The 16,744-nt window shown below is 44.3% G+C and overlaps 1 protein-coding gene across 1 annotated transcript in view; it reads left to right on the top strand.

Annotated features, from left to right (window-relative positions):
* Positions 1-16,744, top strand: part of LOC138265302 (cytochrome P450 2J2-like) — a 120,087-nt gene that overhangs the window by 88,231 nt on the left and 15,112 nt on the right. The window contains exon 8 of the mRNA XM_069212910.1: positions 1,600-1,741. Within this exon, the coding sequence (XP_069069011.1) occupies positions 1,600-1,741 (142 nt within the window). The remainder of the gene's footprint in view (positions 1-1,599; positions 1,742-16,744) is intronic.

Consider the following 16,744-nt stretch of genomic DNA (forward strand, 5'->3'; position numbering starts at 1 on the left):
CAGAACTGTAAATATGTATCCCAGAAACTGAATGCATTGTCTCATATTGAAGATACCATTCGGGACATACAGCTCGACTGAAGACAATGACATTTACAAGGAATGCGCTGCAATTGATTACAAGAGCTCAAAAAGGCTATATGAATAATATTCTTTTGGTATTCAGAGTGCACTGAAGTTGTCAAAATGACTGTATCAATTGCAAAATTCCTTAACACTTGCTCTCGTAACTCATTTCACATGAAGTTATATTCAAAACAATTAAATCATGTTCCATTGTCATGCAATTCCTTACTACACCAACAAAAAGATTTTTGCATCTGATACAATAATTTTGGCACAATAATTGTTAAACGATTTTGTCTTTTGATACAATAATCTATGCAGTACATAGTGGCAGAGAATGCAAACACATATATAATGAAGGTTCCAAGCGTAACAATCAATTAGACATGAATCAATTAGCTTTCTTTCATCAATAAAGGAAATCGTTAATGAGCAAGAAAAAAGAAAAACATTGTAGACATAAGTAAGATTTATATCTGCAGTTTCATAGAAAAGTGTTCAGTGCTCAGGTGATCATAAAGTGAGAGACAGAAAAGCAGTGCAATAATTTGTATGATACTATTGGCGATGGCAAAACTTTCATATTTTGTACATATATTTGGTCCTTAAAACTAAGATAACCAAACAGTTCATTAGTGTATAGTTCCAATAGCCATAGTATTTGATGGTGTTTCAACTTATAATGATTTAAGGGTCATAATCTGGACAATGTAATTGTATGTTAAGTAACAACACATTGTTCAATATAGAAGCAAATAATGCAATTGATAGGTGGGAAAACTTTAATGGATTGCCTTAAAAAGCCATGTTTAAAAAATATGGGCCCATATTTATACTTTTTAGCACCGCATTTGTGTCATTTTTTGACACGAAAGTGGCACAAACTTACAAAATATAATTGTTTGCGTGGCTTTTGAATCCAAAAATGACGCAAATGCAGTGCTAAAAAAGTATAAATATGGGCCATGGTTCCTAAAAATTAGTCAGGCACACTTATTGAGCTGAAAGGAGTCAGGAACCAACCTCATCATTCAAAGCACAGGCAACTGACCACCGTGGACACATTTGGACAGAGCTTAATATAATGTTTATTGATGATTTGTTCAGAACAACAAAGGCATATGTGTTGGATGAGAAACAAGAAAGGGTGACTAAACAACTTAAACACAAAACTGTGAGGCTCTGTGTTTACCTCCAAATCTGGAGGGCAATGTGTGGGTGCTAGAGATTTCAGTAAGAAGTAAGAAGTGCTAATTTGTCTCTGGTTGTTGAAAAGATGTATTGCTACATGTGTCTCAAGAGCACTGTGCATGGAGTATGGACACTATCCTATATTAGAGCAAGGGACACTGACATTTTGGATGGCAGTGGAGCTTTTTTCTTACACTTTTGTGTAGTACTGAATTCGGTTTAAAAATGGATCATACACCATTGATTAAGATACTGTATGGGGTATTAGCAAGTTACTAACATAAGGTAGGCAAGAAAAATATATTGCTTGTTTCTTTAATCTGACAATTTCTTTTCTTGCAGGGAACTCTCATCATTGCTAATCTTTCCTCTTCTCTTTATGATCCCGCCTACTGGGAGACACCCCGACAGTTTAATCCTGGCCATTTCCTGGATAAGGAAGGGAACTTTATTCAAAAAGAGGCCTTCTTACCCTTCTCTGCAGGTATGCACTTCTAGGGATTAGGACGAATAGTAGGTTATGAAGAAATAATGACCTGGCTCTTCTCCTTGTTGCACCCTCCTGTGGTCTTGCTATCTTTTCTTTAAGTCAGTATGGGTGGTAAACTGATTTACCAGACTATTGATGTTAAACAATTAAAGCCTTGTCCATGACTAGTTTGTGAATATTGTATTCTAAACTAGCAAAAGCTTAAACCACAGCTTCACCAGAATTAATGGCAAAGACATGTGATACAACATACATCATAGGATAGACTTCCACATCTTATTCATGCAAAATACATGCATAAATTTCCAGGTAAATGTAAAATAGAAGTATGATTGATTATTGAACTTGACAGTGATGGTGTTATGTGGTTCCTATTTTTTATCTTGTTTGGTGGTTGTAGTTGTGCACATTTCTGTAAGAAGTGTGGAGCCCCAGACTCTTCCCCTCATTTAAAGGCTTGTATCCTAGAAACAGTACAATGGGTAAAGTAATTTTTTTTTGTTTTCATTGAATTTAGCCGTTATCAGCAAATCCCAATACAATGTGATCTAACCTGGCCAGATGCGTGTTAAGGTTGTCACCGGTCAGATAGATGTCATCTCCATAAGACAATGCCTCAGGATCGGTATCATGTACTACTGATGTCACAAGGGCTGAGACCAATCCTGGACTGTCCTTATACCCTCTGGAGAGTCAGCAAAAGAAATGCTGAAAAGTGTGGAAAAGGTGCTTAAATCTCTGCTTTCAGGCACTAGATTTTGGCAGAAAAACTTGCTGGAAATATCGAAGATCATTTTGTATTTTTTACGGACAATGTTGTTCATAAGAGCTGTGCTGCGTGACGTTTGAATGGCAAATGTGTGGGTGTAGCTATTTAAATGCCTGTCATCTAAGACTGTAAGAATGATCCGGCTTAACTACCGGAAACAAAGGGTTAATTCATAGTAAATACACAGGGTTCAATTACTCCCTAGTACTAGAGTTGTGTCAGAAGTTTCCTTAATGGAGCTTTTGCTTCATGTTTTATTGATTATTGAGTTTGTACTAGTGGGCTGGACAGTATTCCTATAATGTGATAAAAAGAATCCTTATCCCAACCTACATGGTTGAGGCTCAGCGCTGGAGCCTATGCCAGAGCCCAATCTGCAATCTAAAAAAATAAGAGCAACCCAAATGTCCATGTGAACATGGGTATCAAACTAAAGTGTAGAACAAGCGTTAACATGTAACTCATTTTACAATGTAAATATGATAAAGCAGGAAATCCTGCATACAATCAACCAAAAAACAAAACATTTCCCATAAGACATTACAAATCCTGTCAAGAATGATTCTATAATAATAGCAGTAAGTTGACAGCAACAAATACATAATTGTATTATTCAATTCCAACTGATTCAAAATTTTCATTCATTTATGCATAAAAATGCAGCAAGAACCAGGAAATCATGACTGCTGAACAGTGACAATGTGGCAAGCACACCTCAAGTGGAGCAAACCAAAACCAAGAAAAGGGAAGAAAGAGTGACCAATAATATGAAATTATTTAGTATATTGGGGTCAATTTCAAAGACAGCCACAAGTATTTAATTGAAATGGCCACACAGTGTAATTTCCCAGTGTACAAAGACCTTTACAAAGATCTGTCTTATTTAGTGTTGACGGCATTTCAACACTGCCTAGGATACCAGGTTTTCATCAGGACATAGAATAACCTGAGGGATGGTTCCAAAAATGGAACTGGTCAATGTGCAAAGTGGCACCAGACCACTGTAGTTGGCCGCTTCGATTGGTCCTGAACAGTTACCGAAAGGAGGGGCGTGACTTGGTGCTGACGGCGATGGAAGTGGGCTGAGGAGCTCCTGTCCAAACTCCACCAACTATTTTCCTCATTGGGCACTACCTGTTGATTGCTGAGTGCCCGTGCATGCCTGGAATTCCTCAGCTGCGGCAAGATTTCTCCTTGTAGCTGCCAGAGACCTGTTTTCCAGCCAGCAGCGTGTTGCACGCTGATCTGCCAGATGGCGCCCCCCCCCCCCCGGCATGGCTGAAATGGTGCATCAAGCGACAGGCGACTACCGGAGACCGATCCTGCTACTACACTGCTGTGGTCTGGGCCCCATGATCTGGGGACCGCAGATTAGGAGATGAGCCCCCATCGTTGATACTCAATGGCTGCACTGCTCATGGCGGGCCTCGGGGATGCAATGCTTGATATGACACGGGCCAGGTGTGGCCAATGCGCTGCATGGACCCCTGCGATCGGCCTGTGACCCCTAGGCTGCAGGTGAGGGATGACAGAGATTGGTGCTTGGGCCCTAGATGCAGCTGTGCCTCTAGGAGGAAGGGGGGACCTGGGGGATGCATTATGACTGGATACGGCACATGATACGGAAAGCCCTACTAATTGCAGAAACGGAGAGTGGCCTCCGGGGTCCCTATTGCAGGCCTGTAAGACTCGGTACAATTGAGGCACGTCCCCTGGCCAGCAGAACACACAGGTACTATTGGGTGTACCCCCCCTGCAGTGGCCATCGGATTGCTCTAGATGGAGCCTCCTTCCTGCAGCAGTTCTCTCTCATCACAGTTGCACAGTGCTCATCCTGAAGAAGGCTGAGGCCTGGAGTAGTTGGTGGAGAAACACTCTTGTGCAGGGGATGGGAACTGGGGGAAAAGTGCACTCTGTTACCAGAACATGACCAAGGACGGTGCCTCTGCGGGACCTACCTTCTTTTTGCTGCAACTGCTGCTTGGGGTGGGGTATTTGGTTGCTGCCACTGGGTCCTATGACAAGACCTGCTGAGCGCCGGGAAGTTGTGAACTGCATATTCTGTCGCCTTCCCCCTGGAGAAACATAGAGCACCTGCATCTGGGTAGATCCTGATGGTCCTGGGAGTATATTGTCTGCTTTTTCCCCAGGCCTCACTGCTGCTATCTTTAGTGCCTTGGATTGTTCCCTACATGATGTTGAGCACTTAATTGCCCTGGTCCTCCACTACAGTTACCCAGAGAATTCTTGCCCCTGTTGACAATCAAGGACTACCCCTTGAGTGGGCGGGACTCAATACTGATACCTGCCAAGATCCTTTTGGCTGACTGGAGCACTACTTTAACTGCCTCAACTTAGAGTACTAGGAGATCTTAATTTTTCCACTTATTGGCCTAGTGGCAAGATCCTTCCTGTTAGCAGACAACCAGCAGCATGGGAAAGGCTACCAAAAAAAGGAGGTGGTGGAATCTGGTACCTCCCACCTACCGGGTTCACAGGCGCTGGACATTTCACCGCCAGAGGTGCAGACCATAGTCGGGGAATGGCTGGGACCTACCCTAGATATATTCCTGCAGCCCATCACGGCTTCCAGGTAGGAGTTTGAGTTAAAGATGGACACCATGGTGGCAGATCTAGGTCTACTGCGGGATGACCAGAGGTGGTTGACCAAGCGAGTCACCACCACAGAACATGCCATAGATGGCCCTACACCGGAAATGGCAACAGTGCACACCAAGATGTCTTCCATGGAAAGCAGAATAAAAACCCTAGAAAGTAGAGCTGAAATTGCGGAAAATAGAGCCCGGCGCAACAACATCAGAATCATTCAGCTTCCAGAGCGCGTTGAAGGGTCTGCTGCAAACAGGATTGACTTCCTCGAGAAATGGATTAGGGAGAAAATGCCCCCCAAGGGTCTCCTTTCTATGCTCTGGAATGCGCGCATAGAGTCCCTACATAGCTTTCAGTGCATGGAGCAGCTCCTTGATTTATAGCTGACCTGTGAAAGGTCAGGTTTATGTTCTGCTATAGGATTTGAGGTATATGTGGGGCATCTAAGAATGCTAATTCCTATTGCACCACTATAGGTAAGGTTGACAGCTCAGGGTAAATCCAATTTTTGCACCATTAATAACTTTATCACCTATGTTTTATTTGTTCTGAAATATGGGCATGAAATTCAGAATGCAAGCCTTCAGCATCTAACTGTATGTCTATATATCTACGTATATATTCACACTCTCTTTTCTCCTCTGATAGAGATCTGTAATATATGAACATCTAGACACAAACAAGCATAACTACATGCAGATCTCTCGATGGCCTGTCATTCAGAGGTATGACCACCTAAAAAACAGACCTTAAGCCTCACTCACCACCCCTCAAGGACCTGGGGCTAAATTAGAAATATTACATAAGCCCACTCCTGTACTGTGGAGCAAAATTGGAGGAGAAGATAGCATCAATTTCTGAAAAGTAAACCTACGCACATTACCAAAGATCAGAGGCTCTGGTTTAAGAAACGTGGTGCTGCACCCACTGCAAATAAAATTTACACTGATTCTCTTTGTATTTACAAAATTGACATGCAGTGGCAGCTGGTCCTCTCCTCTGGACGACCAAACACCGAGTGGTCCCCAATGGGTGGGTCAGCTAACACCTGTCTAAGCGCCCTGTTTCCAAGTGCAACCATTCAATTGGCTTGGTTTGGTTTTCTGTGGTCCTTTATTTTACCTGTGGTCAATTGTTTGCATTCAAGACCTACAAGGAGTTCAAACAAATATACATATATTTTTTAGCATGATTTTGTTTTGTATTGCTTGAAACATCTTCATGTGATTCAGCAGTGCTTTGTGGATGTCAAGAAGACAGCAAACTGATTTATTTGTGCTTTACATAAAATTGAAGCTTCTGATAGTTTCAGACAGGGGAAGAAGGTTCCACAAATTTCGTAAATCCATGAAGAAGATAATTCTGAACACTCTGGTAAGGAGATAGGAAGAGTAAACCAGTGACAAAGAACTGCCCAAACAACCACTTCAAATACAAGATTGCATTTTCTTCTATACTAAGTAAAAATACAGAACCTCAAAAATGTAGTACTTTTCAAAAGATAAAAACAACTATGCACAAAAGTCATTAGATGCAATTAAGATAGAATACATATTTATATGACCTCAAGATGGTAAAAAGATAGTTAAAAAGAATTGGGCAATGGAAGGAGAGAGTATACACCTTGGCATATAAGGAGGGAACAATTCAATAGAAAATATAAGATTCTAACCACAAGAATTTAGTAGACTTTGATAATACCCTAAGATACTCCCAAAAACAATTATGGAAACATTTATTTAAGTGGTACACTGGAATCTCAGACACTCACCTTGCTCCTACAATGTAATCCCCCACTGCTGCAATAAATGTATGACTACTCTTACTCTTCTGGTAATCAAAGTAGGAGGGTTTAGTTGGTCATTGATATAGATGGCTGCTATTTACTACTAACCAGCAATTGAAGACACGTAGCCCTATGTTCTGTGTGAATGGTGCTGCTACTGTATATGCCCACCAAAATATGGACCAGGTTTAGATCTTGCCGGAAGGGTTACTCCATCACAACGGTGACGGTATGCTGTCCGCTGAAATCTAAATCCCATAGGACATAATGGGAATAAGATTTCCGCGGATGGGATATCCTTCACCGTTGTGATGGAGTAACCTGTCCGTCTATATCTAAATCAGGCCCTATGTCCTTACAATGCAGTACAAGACGGAAAAAGCCAAACAAGGCCTGTTTGGCTGAAGAGTAGCTATTGATGCGGGTCTAAAGTGGGACAATTTGGTGACAACTCAACACATTCATCGTGAGGGGAGAAATATTGCTGTAACCATGTTCTCTACTTCCTAACTGGCCACTCCAGGATTCATGCCCATATTTATAAGCAAGAGCAGAAAACAGAACATAAAGTAGTAGGGAGGACTTTGACCCATGGATTGCATTTGGCTTGAAACATTTTTAGATCAATAGTTCAATTGACTTAAGGAGACAGAAGTTGGCAGATTTAGTGAGAAACACTAATTCATTGTTTTTTGTGTTTCACAAAGTAGAGAAATACAAAAAGCAGAAAACTCAGAAGTACTAAGTGCTAATTTGAGAGGCTTGAGGAAAGCAGTCCTGTCTAATTAATCTCAGCATCGCATTAAGTACCCTAAATGGAATTAGAATACTTCACTTGGGTGGAAAATTGATTCTGCCACCCGAACATGCTCTCCATATTGGTATTAAAGGTGCCTGTAACATGGGTGATTTGAACTGCAAAATATATAGGGAACAGGAAGTAGAGAATGGAAAATCCCCAGAGGGGTGGATTCGATCACACTTGAAGTGGTTGGATAAGCTAGCACTGGTCAAGCAGTGCAGCTGTCACACTGCTCTGAAGCCCAGCTCGTGTCACTAGGGGCTATGATCCCTCACCAAGGATATTCATGGTAGAGGTTCTGGAGCTACGTATTGACAGGATTTGAAATGTGTATGTTGAATGCCAACCTAGACCATATGTAATGTATTAAAGGTAGATGGAAAGTGGCAAAGCTCAATGAAGGAAGTGCTAAGGCACTTTGGATCTGGTTTAGGATTTAATGAACATAGAACTCTACCACAAACAAGGTGGAGTACTGTATCCATCAAACTGATTGTCCAAACCCTCAATTTAAAATCAAACAGGCCATAATGGTTCGATCAGTGTTGTACCCTGCTGGCTCTGCCAGTGGATAACTTACATCGACAGCCTAACAGACTTCGGGCCGTAGGTGTAAGTACATCAGACCAGGTGGAGATTCTAATGTGCATTCTCCCCATCAGGACTGCCAGAAAAAGCACAGAAGCCCTTAGAGAGAAAAAACAATAATAACCCCCACAAATCGGAGAAAAGTCCAAGCATGTCAGGGCTGATTGCCTTTTTGTTTTCTAGAAAAAATGTCTGCTTTGGGAGTTTATTTAAAAAAAATAAGGTTTGCTAAGTGGCTGTGTGAAACATGGTTGGCACTTTTCAAACTTCAAATGAGCCACTGTTGCAGGCATCCTCTAAAGACAGAGGTCTCTGACAGGTAGGCATATGAAGGAGAGGTAGTCTGCCTTGGCAATGAAGATTATTTGGGCACCTAGCTTCTTACTTCCCCGTGGCTTCCAGTTCCTGCTTCTTCCAGACTGATCTAGTGACACCGCAGCTGCCTGGGTTTTCTCGCCAGAGTTTTACCGACTGGGTTTTCCCACTCTCTGCTCTTCCCCCCAACAGAAGTCCTGCGTACCTCAGGACCTACTTAATGCAGGCTTCAGGGCGACCACATCAATAGGCACCTGGGCACATAGACTGCTACTTGCCTGTGGCTTCCAGTTCCTGCTTGTTCCAGACTGATCCAGTGACACCGCAGCTGCCTGGGTTTTCCCACCAGGGTTCTCCCCAACGGGTTTTCCGACTGACCGTTCTTCGCACCAACAGAAGCCCCGCCCACCCGGGAGCCCACTTGATACGTGCCGCAGTGCACCCACGCAGCAGATGTGCACAATGTGCGTGCCACTGGTGTGCCAAAGGCAATCCCTTCTGTGCCTACCTGCACCTGGACCACGGCCAGCACCACAACCCCTGGACGTCCCACCCACTGAAGACACATCATAGCAGAGCTCTACACCCTCCACCCCGGACACTGCAACAACCACTGCCACTGCACCAACCCACGCTCCACCTTGGGACTTTAACCTGCCCCCACTACCACATCACCGGCCACACACACTAGCCCACCTACCAGCCTCACCCCAAACACTCCACAGACACCATCTGAACAAAAACACCAGCTTGCATGCACCCTTCTCTACACACTCACTACGGAAGAATAACACCGAATTATGGGACCTCATCGCCACCCTCACATCCAACATCGTCTTCCTCTCCGAGACCTATATCAACCCCACATCCACCACAGACATTGCCACAGCGATCCCTAATGGATATAGAAATACTCACCAGGACCACACCAACAAGCCGGGACGAGAAACAGTAATCATCCACAAAGAGACCACAAAGCCACCACCACCAGCGACAACACGACCATCCCCATGAAACATCCTAATTTGAAACTCCACATGAACAACAGAATAACATTGGAGTCACCCTCTCATACCGACCACCAGGCATGCACTCCAGCTTCTGCAATACCATTGCAGACTTCATTGCGCCCCTAGCCTTAGACTCCAAGGACTACATCTTCCTCGGCGATCTCAATTTCCACATTGATGACCCCAAAGTCAACAGCACTGCACAGCTCCTATACTTTATGAGAAACCTCGGATTGACCAAGATCGTTCATGCCCCTACACACACCGCAGGACACATGCTGGACCCCATTTCCACCTCCAGCAACCGTGTCAAATACAGCCATCTCACAGAACTCATGTGAACCAGTCACTCCATCAGCCACTTCAGCATCTCCAGCCCCCACAATTCCAGCCCCAAGATGACCAGCGTCCCCCACCAGAGGTGGAACAAAATCTCAGAGACTAGCTGGCGGATGCCCTAAACACCTCCAACCCTGCTACTGCCACCTACCTCAAACAGGGAGTCAAAAACTTCAGCACCTGGATAACCAATTACGCTGAAAAGCATCACCCTCATCAAAAGCAACATCCGGAGAAAATCCTTCAAAAAGGCCAGCTGGTACACCCAAGAACTCAGAACAGAGAATTGAGACAGCAAACATCTGAGAGGAAATGGTTTGCCAGCAAGGACACCTCTGACAGAGCAGCCTTCAAGACATCCCACTACCTGCTGAGGGCAAAAAAGAAGACAGTCCTTTCTGCACGCATTGAAACCGGCACCAACAACACTAAGGAACTTTTCAACTTCATTAAGGAATTCTCCAACGCGGCTGCCAGCAAAAACAACATCACACCCTCACAGGAATGTGTGACAAACTTATCCACTTCTTCCATGACAAGATCGCAACCATATACAGAAACTTCAAACCCCAACCCTCACCTGCAGACTTCCTCTACAGAAACCCCACCACCATAACTGACACAAAATGCACATTGACCTCATAGAACAGCCTCTCCACCCAGAACATTACCTCCACCATGAAATCCATCCACTTAGGAGCTCCCACAGACCCATGCCCGCACCACATCTTCAACGTTGGAAACCAAAGAATCAGCCTGGAACTCAACACCCTGCTGAATACCTCTATCACCACCGCAACATTTCCCCATGCCTGGAAACATGCCAAGGTCAGACCACTACTCAAAAAACCACCTGCTAACCCCAGCAAACCCAAAAACTACTGAATAATCTCTCTGCTTCCACTCCCAGAGAAAGTACTGGAAAAGATCATCAACTAGCAACTCTTGACATACCTGGAGCAGACCCAGCGACTCAATATTTCTAAAGCAATCACAGCACACATCTGTCCTGGTACATAGCCACCAATGACAACTGAACCCTTCTTGACCGAGGAGAAAGAGCAGCTTTGATTCTCCCCAGCTGGTTGGCAATCTTTGACACCATATCCTACCACATGCTGATCGAAAGACTCTACAACATTGGCATCCAGCCGGACGAGCTGAGATGAATCACCTCCTTCCTCACTGGAAGAACCTAGAGGATCCACCTCCCACCTTTCACCTCCGAACCCAAGGAGATCACCTGCGGTGTCCCCCAGGGCTCATCCCTCAGCCCCATGCTCTTCAATACATATATGGCCCTGCTTGCCAATATTGTCAGATCCCATGGTCTTAACATAATTTCCTACGCAGATGACACACAACTCATCCTCTCACTCACCGACAGCCTCTCCACCACCAGAACCAACTTCCACAGATGCATGACAAGGGTCACTGACTGGGTGAAGAACAGCTGCCTGAAGCTGAACACAGACAAGACAGATGTACTGATGTTTGGCAACAGTATCAACACATGGCACGACATCTGGTGGTTATCAGACCTCCGACTCGCACCCACTTCCTTTGACCATACCAGAAATCTCAGATTCATTACTGATAACAAGATTACCATGAAATCACAGATCAATGCTGTTTCCTCTGCCTGCTTCCTCACTTTGTGTATGCTACTTAAGATCTTCAAGTGGCTACTCCTACACATGAGACGCACCATGACACAAGCCCTCATCACAGCCGACTGGACTGCGGCAATGCCCTCTATGTAGGAATCGCTGCCCCCCTCCTACAGAGACTTCAGACAATACAGAACGAGAAAGAGAAGGAAATGAGTGAGCTAGTCCCCCATTTCCTTTGATTCCTTCAGCTCAAAGCTGGTGGTCTCCATGCCACCTCCGCCATTATGAGGTACACAGTGGTCGGACTGGTTGTGCTGCTCTATGGCAGCCCCTTTTCCACTGAACGGCAACACAGCGATCGCCACTGGGCTGGCAGTGCCGGTGGTCTCCCCACTGGTTGCAGTCCCGTATCCCACCAATCTCATAATACAGCGGGTAGGACCACCAAGACTCCAGTCGTCGGACCACCATCGCCGACATGGCGGAGTCAGGGCCACCAAACTCATAATAAGGCCCTCAGGGTCGCATTATGAGTGTGGCAGTCTGAAGACTGCCACACTTGCTGTGGGACCACCACACTCCTGTCAGTCCCACTGTCACACTACAACCTTGGTCAATGGGAATGCCTCAAGACCACTGTCACCCCCAGGGGTGATGGCGGTCGGATTAGTGGCCAGCCACGGCGGCACTGAGTTCAGCGCTGACATGCTGATCACAACTCCACTTTCCAACAGCCTTTCCATGCCAGTTTCATCTCCATTGATAGGCTGGTGGTAAGCCAGTGCTGGGGCCTCCCTGCCCAGCACCCTTTGAAATGTGCACTGTCTGCTATGACAGAGAGTGCGTATGCCAAGAGTGCTGGGGACACCCTGTGAGCGACATTGGTTTCTGCTGGTCACTCCAGTGGAAACCTCGCAATGAGGACACCAGCCTCGTGACAGTCTTCTTTCCACAGGGCTGCCCGCCAGCCTCATAATGAGGCCCTAAAAGTCGGGGGAGAGAAATTACATAGTTCTTAGATTCACAGCTTAGCAGTCAATTGAGTATCATAGACCTGTGGGTCAGTTAAATATGCAGACAAGTGGGTCAATGAAAGTGCGACAATTAAGGCCCTAAGAGTTGGGGGAGAGAAATTGCATAATTCAGAGTCTCACAGTTTAGCAGTCAATTGAATATCATAGACCAGTGTGTCAATTAAATATGTGGACAGGTTGGGCATGTATCTATTGATATTAAACCATGCATCTGTTGTTCAGCTAAAAAAACAGAAGAATGCATGTGCTGCACATCATTGCTACTGCAACAATCCCATTAACTGGTGGTCTACAATTTCATTTGAGTAATTTCCAATAAACATGAATAAGCCACAGTCAGAAGTTCTTTCATATAAGTCATGTTTTCTTAAGTTCCAGTGGTTGAAGAAAGGACAATTGTAGACATCACACTATCACCCTCAAAATGTGACAACAGCCGGAGTGCAGCTATCTTAGCAGGCATCCCTTATTCGTTCACGTATTATACTTCATTATTCCAAACCTGGTAGCTTAAAAATATGTGGCTGCTGACGGGCCCCGAATAGACAAAGCAGGACTGGACTGACTCTCATGCAAGGCCTCTAATCCAAGCCCACCACATCCTCTGCCTAATGCAGAATGAGAAGCAACAGTACACTACCAAGTATGAAATGCCATTACTGGTGTGGGTATCAACGAAGGGAAGAAAGCAAGGGACAGAAAAATGGCCAATGACTGCATGACTTCAAAATAAAGGCATGCAGTAATTGGTCATGTTCTGTGTGAACCGCCATGCGTCTTCTGAGCCAATCCAGGCACTGCTCCCTTGTTGCTTATGTTAGCAAACAGCATCACAGGAGCACTATGATTAGTTGAGGCAGGTGAACCGAGCAATTCTTAAGAGACCAGGATGCTGTGGCTGTGATCTCCGGGATCACTAACATTGCAGAAGTAGGAGAGACCTCAAGTCCAACTCGACATGCACACTTCTAGTCAAGACCACTTCTGTGGAGTCCGTGCTGTCAATTAAGCCACGCTTTCATACAAATACAGAAAGGCACCCAGCCCGTGAAACACCACCAGATTATTAATTCATTCTTTGCAAATATGCGTTTCAATGTGTCAACCATTTGGAAATACATACATTGTGGCTTTCAATAAATACACACTGTAGCTGAGCATCGTACAAAGACAACATCAACTCTTAGGGTCGGAAAACGATAAACTGTGATACCAAAAAAGAAAAAAGAAAATCGAGATGTTCCTCAATCATAACAATCCCAAGAGCCCAAACCTAGACTGCCTATTTAAGTGCCCTACTGGTACCGAGGCCGGTTATAACTTTGCTGTTGACACTCTATGTCCATACATTCACAGGTGCCCAAATTAAGTTGCCACTTTTTTGAGCGTGGCTTCCCCTTTGTTCATAAAGACTTTTTTCCATAGTATCTACAGCGAGAAAGCGTAACTGCTATTCTGTAAATGAGGGGGCATCAGGGCTGATCAAGCCCGCAGCTATACACATACTGGCCGTGGCCATTGGCACAAAGAGCAGATCACTTCCTGCTTTTGAATGCCCCTGCTCCCCACTTATGCCTAAAAGTTATACCTGAGGTGTAATCTACACTTGAAAATTAAGAATCATGCCATCAAAGTAGGCAATCACCCTGAAATAATTGAATAGCCGAAAGCAGGACACAATTGTTTATTATATCGGCAAACCTCAGCCCCACACCTATGACACTTTGAATCCGACCACCTGCCCCATTTGAACAATTTAGCTGGTGTGTAATATAAATATAAGGCTGTCTTCAACTGTTGACTTTTGAGGCCAGCATTCAGAAGTATCTCCTTGCAGGTCATTAAGAAATCCCAGATTATTAGACCTTCTATCCCCCGCCGGTATTCCAACCTCAAATTCTGAGACTCCTTAACATCAGTGAGGTGTCCTACCTAAAGACTGTAAATCTGCCCGAATTTACATACTTAATCAACCATATCTATTACTGGGCATTTGGCAATAGAGAGCTGATTCTTGTCTAGTTTAGATATTTCCGAATCTGCCGCTACTAATAAAATTTCTCCTTCTTCAGCCCAAACTTATCCTGTAGCTCCTGAAAAAAACAAAATTGCCCTTTTTCATAAAGATCACCCAACTTCTCAATCCCACAGGCCTCATAACGTTTAAACATGCCATCTTAAAATTTACTTGGCAAAGTGGGATGATCCAAAGAGGGATATATAGGTTAATTATTAAGATGTTAAATCTCCTGCTGATTGAGCATCAGACCTTAAATGCTCCATCCTAGTTTTTTTTTATAATTACTCCTCTCTAAGTACCTTAGAAGCAGCCCTTGACCTCGGAGCCAATTGTAAGTGGATAAATAGAAGGGAATGCAGCAGGATTAGTATCATGAGTGTTTCCAGTGATCAAGACCGCAAAGTGCTGTAGCACACAGAACCAATAACAAAGCCAAAACTAAGCACTTCCCAACCTCCTCGACCTCTAGGAAGGACCATATATTTTGCCGCCCTCCTAGACTTCCTGAATTCCCATATGAAACTAAACACAAACTCTCCAGTCGAGTAAATCAAACCCGATGGATTTCTTATGGTATGGTTCTAAATAGCTCTACTACTCTCTGGTGAACCATCATCTTTACACATTACATCTCCCCATTAAAGTTAGATGCAAATTATTAATTCTTTCAAAGTCATGCTTGATTTTACGCAGCAGTGGGCCCAGATTTATTTCAGGTATTGTCTCCAAACTAGATGTAAGTGTCACCCCCAGGTAAGTGACTTCCTCAACCCAATGTAGACCAGTAGGGTTAAGGCCTTCAATGCTGAGCACTCAAGTCTTGCCTTCATTGAGGTGGTAGACTGCGATTAAGGTGAATGTACTAGCTTCTGCTTCTACAGCCCCTATGGCGCTACAGGGATCAGGTGTTGCAACTAGTATATCGTCAACATATGTCAGCACTTAATCCTGCATTTGACTCACAGAGGCTGCTAGAATCCTAATATTGCTCTCTAACCTGGCAATAAATGGGTCAAAATATAAAGCAAATAGTATGGGTAAGCAGGGACATCCCTGCCTTGTTTCCTTAGCGATAGGCATCAGGCCCGATCCACTACCCTTGATCAACACTCTAGCCCTGGGGGCTTGATAAAGACCCCTGATAGAGTTAATAAAGCCCAGACCAAGCCCTTTCCTCCTCATTACTTCCCAAAGATAACTCCAAGAGACTCGATGAAAGGCTTTCTCTGCGTCCAACAACACCAGTTCCAAAGGTGACTTAGGTTGCCTCAGCTATGTCTAACAGAGTAATTACCCTACAGACATGATCAGTAGTGGCCTGTTCTGGTATAAACCCATGCTGACAAGGAGAGACAAGCTTAGCAATTACTTTCCTAACCTGCAAGCCATAACTTTAGCATAGACCTTGGCATCTACATTGATCAGAAAGATAAGTCAATACGACCCTGGTTTCAAAGGGGATTTGCCCTTCTCTTTGAAAACCTCAATGCTAGTATCCTCCCCGGTGGACGGTATTGCCCCCTCTGCCTCGGCAGCCACAAAAGATAAAGACAGGGCCTCTAGGAACTCAGGGAGAAATAACCTATGAAACTCAAAGGGAATCTTATATATCCCTGCTGCCTTTATGCTAGCCAAGGATCCTACTGCAACCGTTCTCTCTTCACAAGAGATTGGTAGTTTAAGCAGTGCTCTTGCCTCATCATTCAATGAGACCACTTCAACTGATTTTAAGAACTTAGAGTAACTATCTGCCTGTGGGAAGCTATCCTCCACATATATCTGTATACAATAGAATCTCTGCAGCAATTTCGGTCCTCCCCCTTCTTTATCTTCAATAGCTTCAACACCACCTTCTACGCCCTTCCTTCCAAGACGATGTGCTAACAGCCTCCCAATACTCTCACCATACTAATAACAATCAGCCCTGTGACTTTGATATTTGCCTGCCATCGCCTTACTGTGCTGAGTATTGATTTTAGCCTTAAATACCGAGATGTCCTTCATGATTCCTCCAACAATCCTGCCCCTGCTGAATTAATTCAGCTAATGCAAAACACAACATGTTTGAAATTGTTTGGTTAATGAAGCTTAATGTCTCCCCTCTTATTCCT

This window comes from Pleurodeles waltl, chromosome 11 (assembly GCF_031143425.1).
Source record: "Pleurodeles waltl isolate 20211129_DDA chromosome 11, aPleWal1.hap1.20221129, whole genome shotgun sequence".
NCBI lineage: Eukaryota > Metazoa > Chordata > Amphibia > Caudata > Salamandridae > Pleurodeles > Pleurodeles waltl.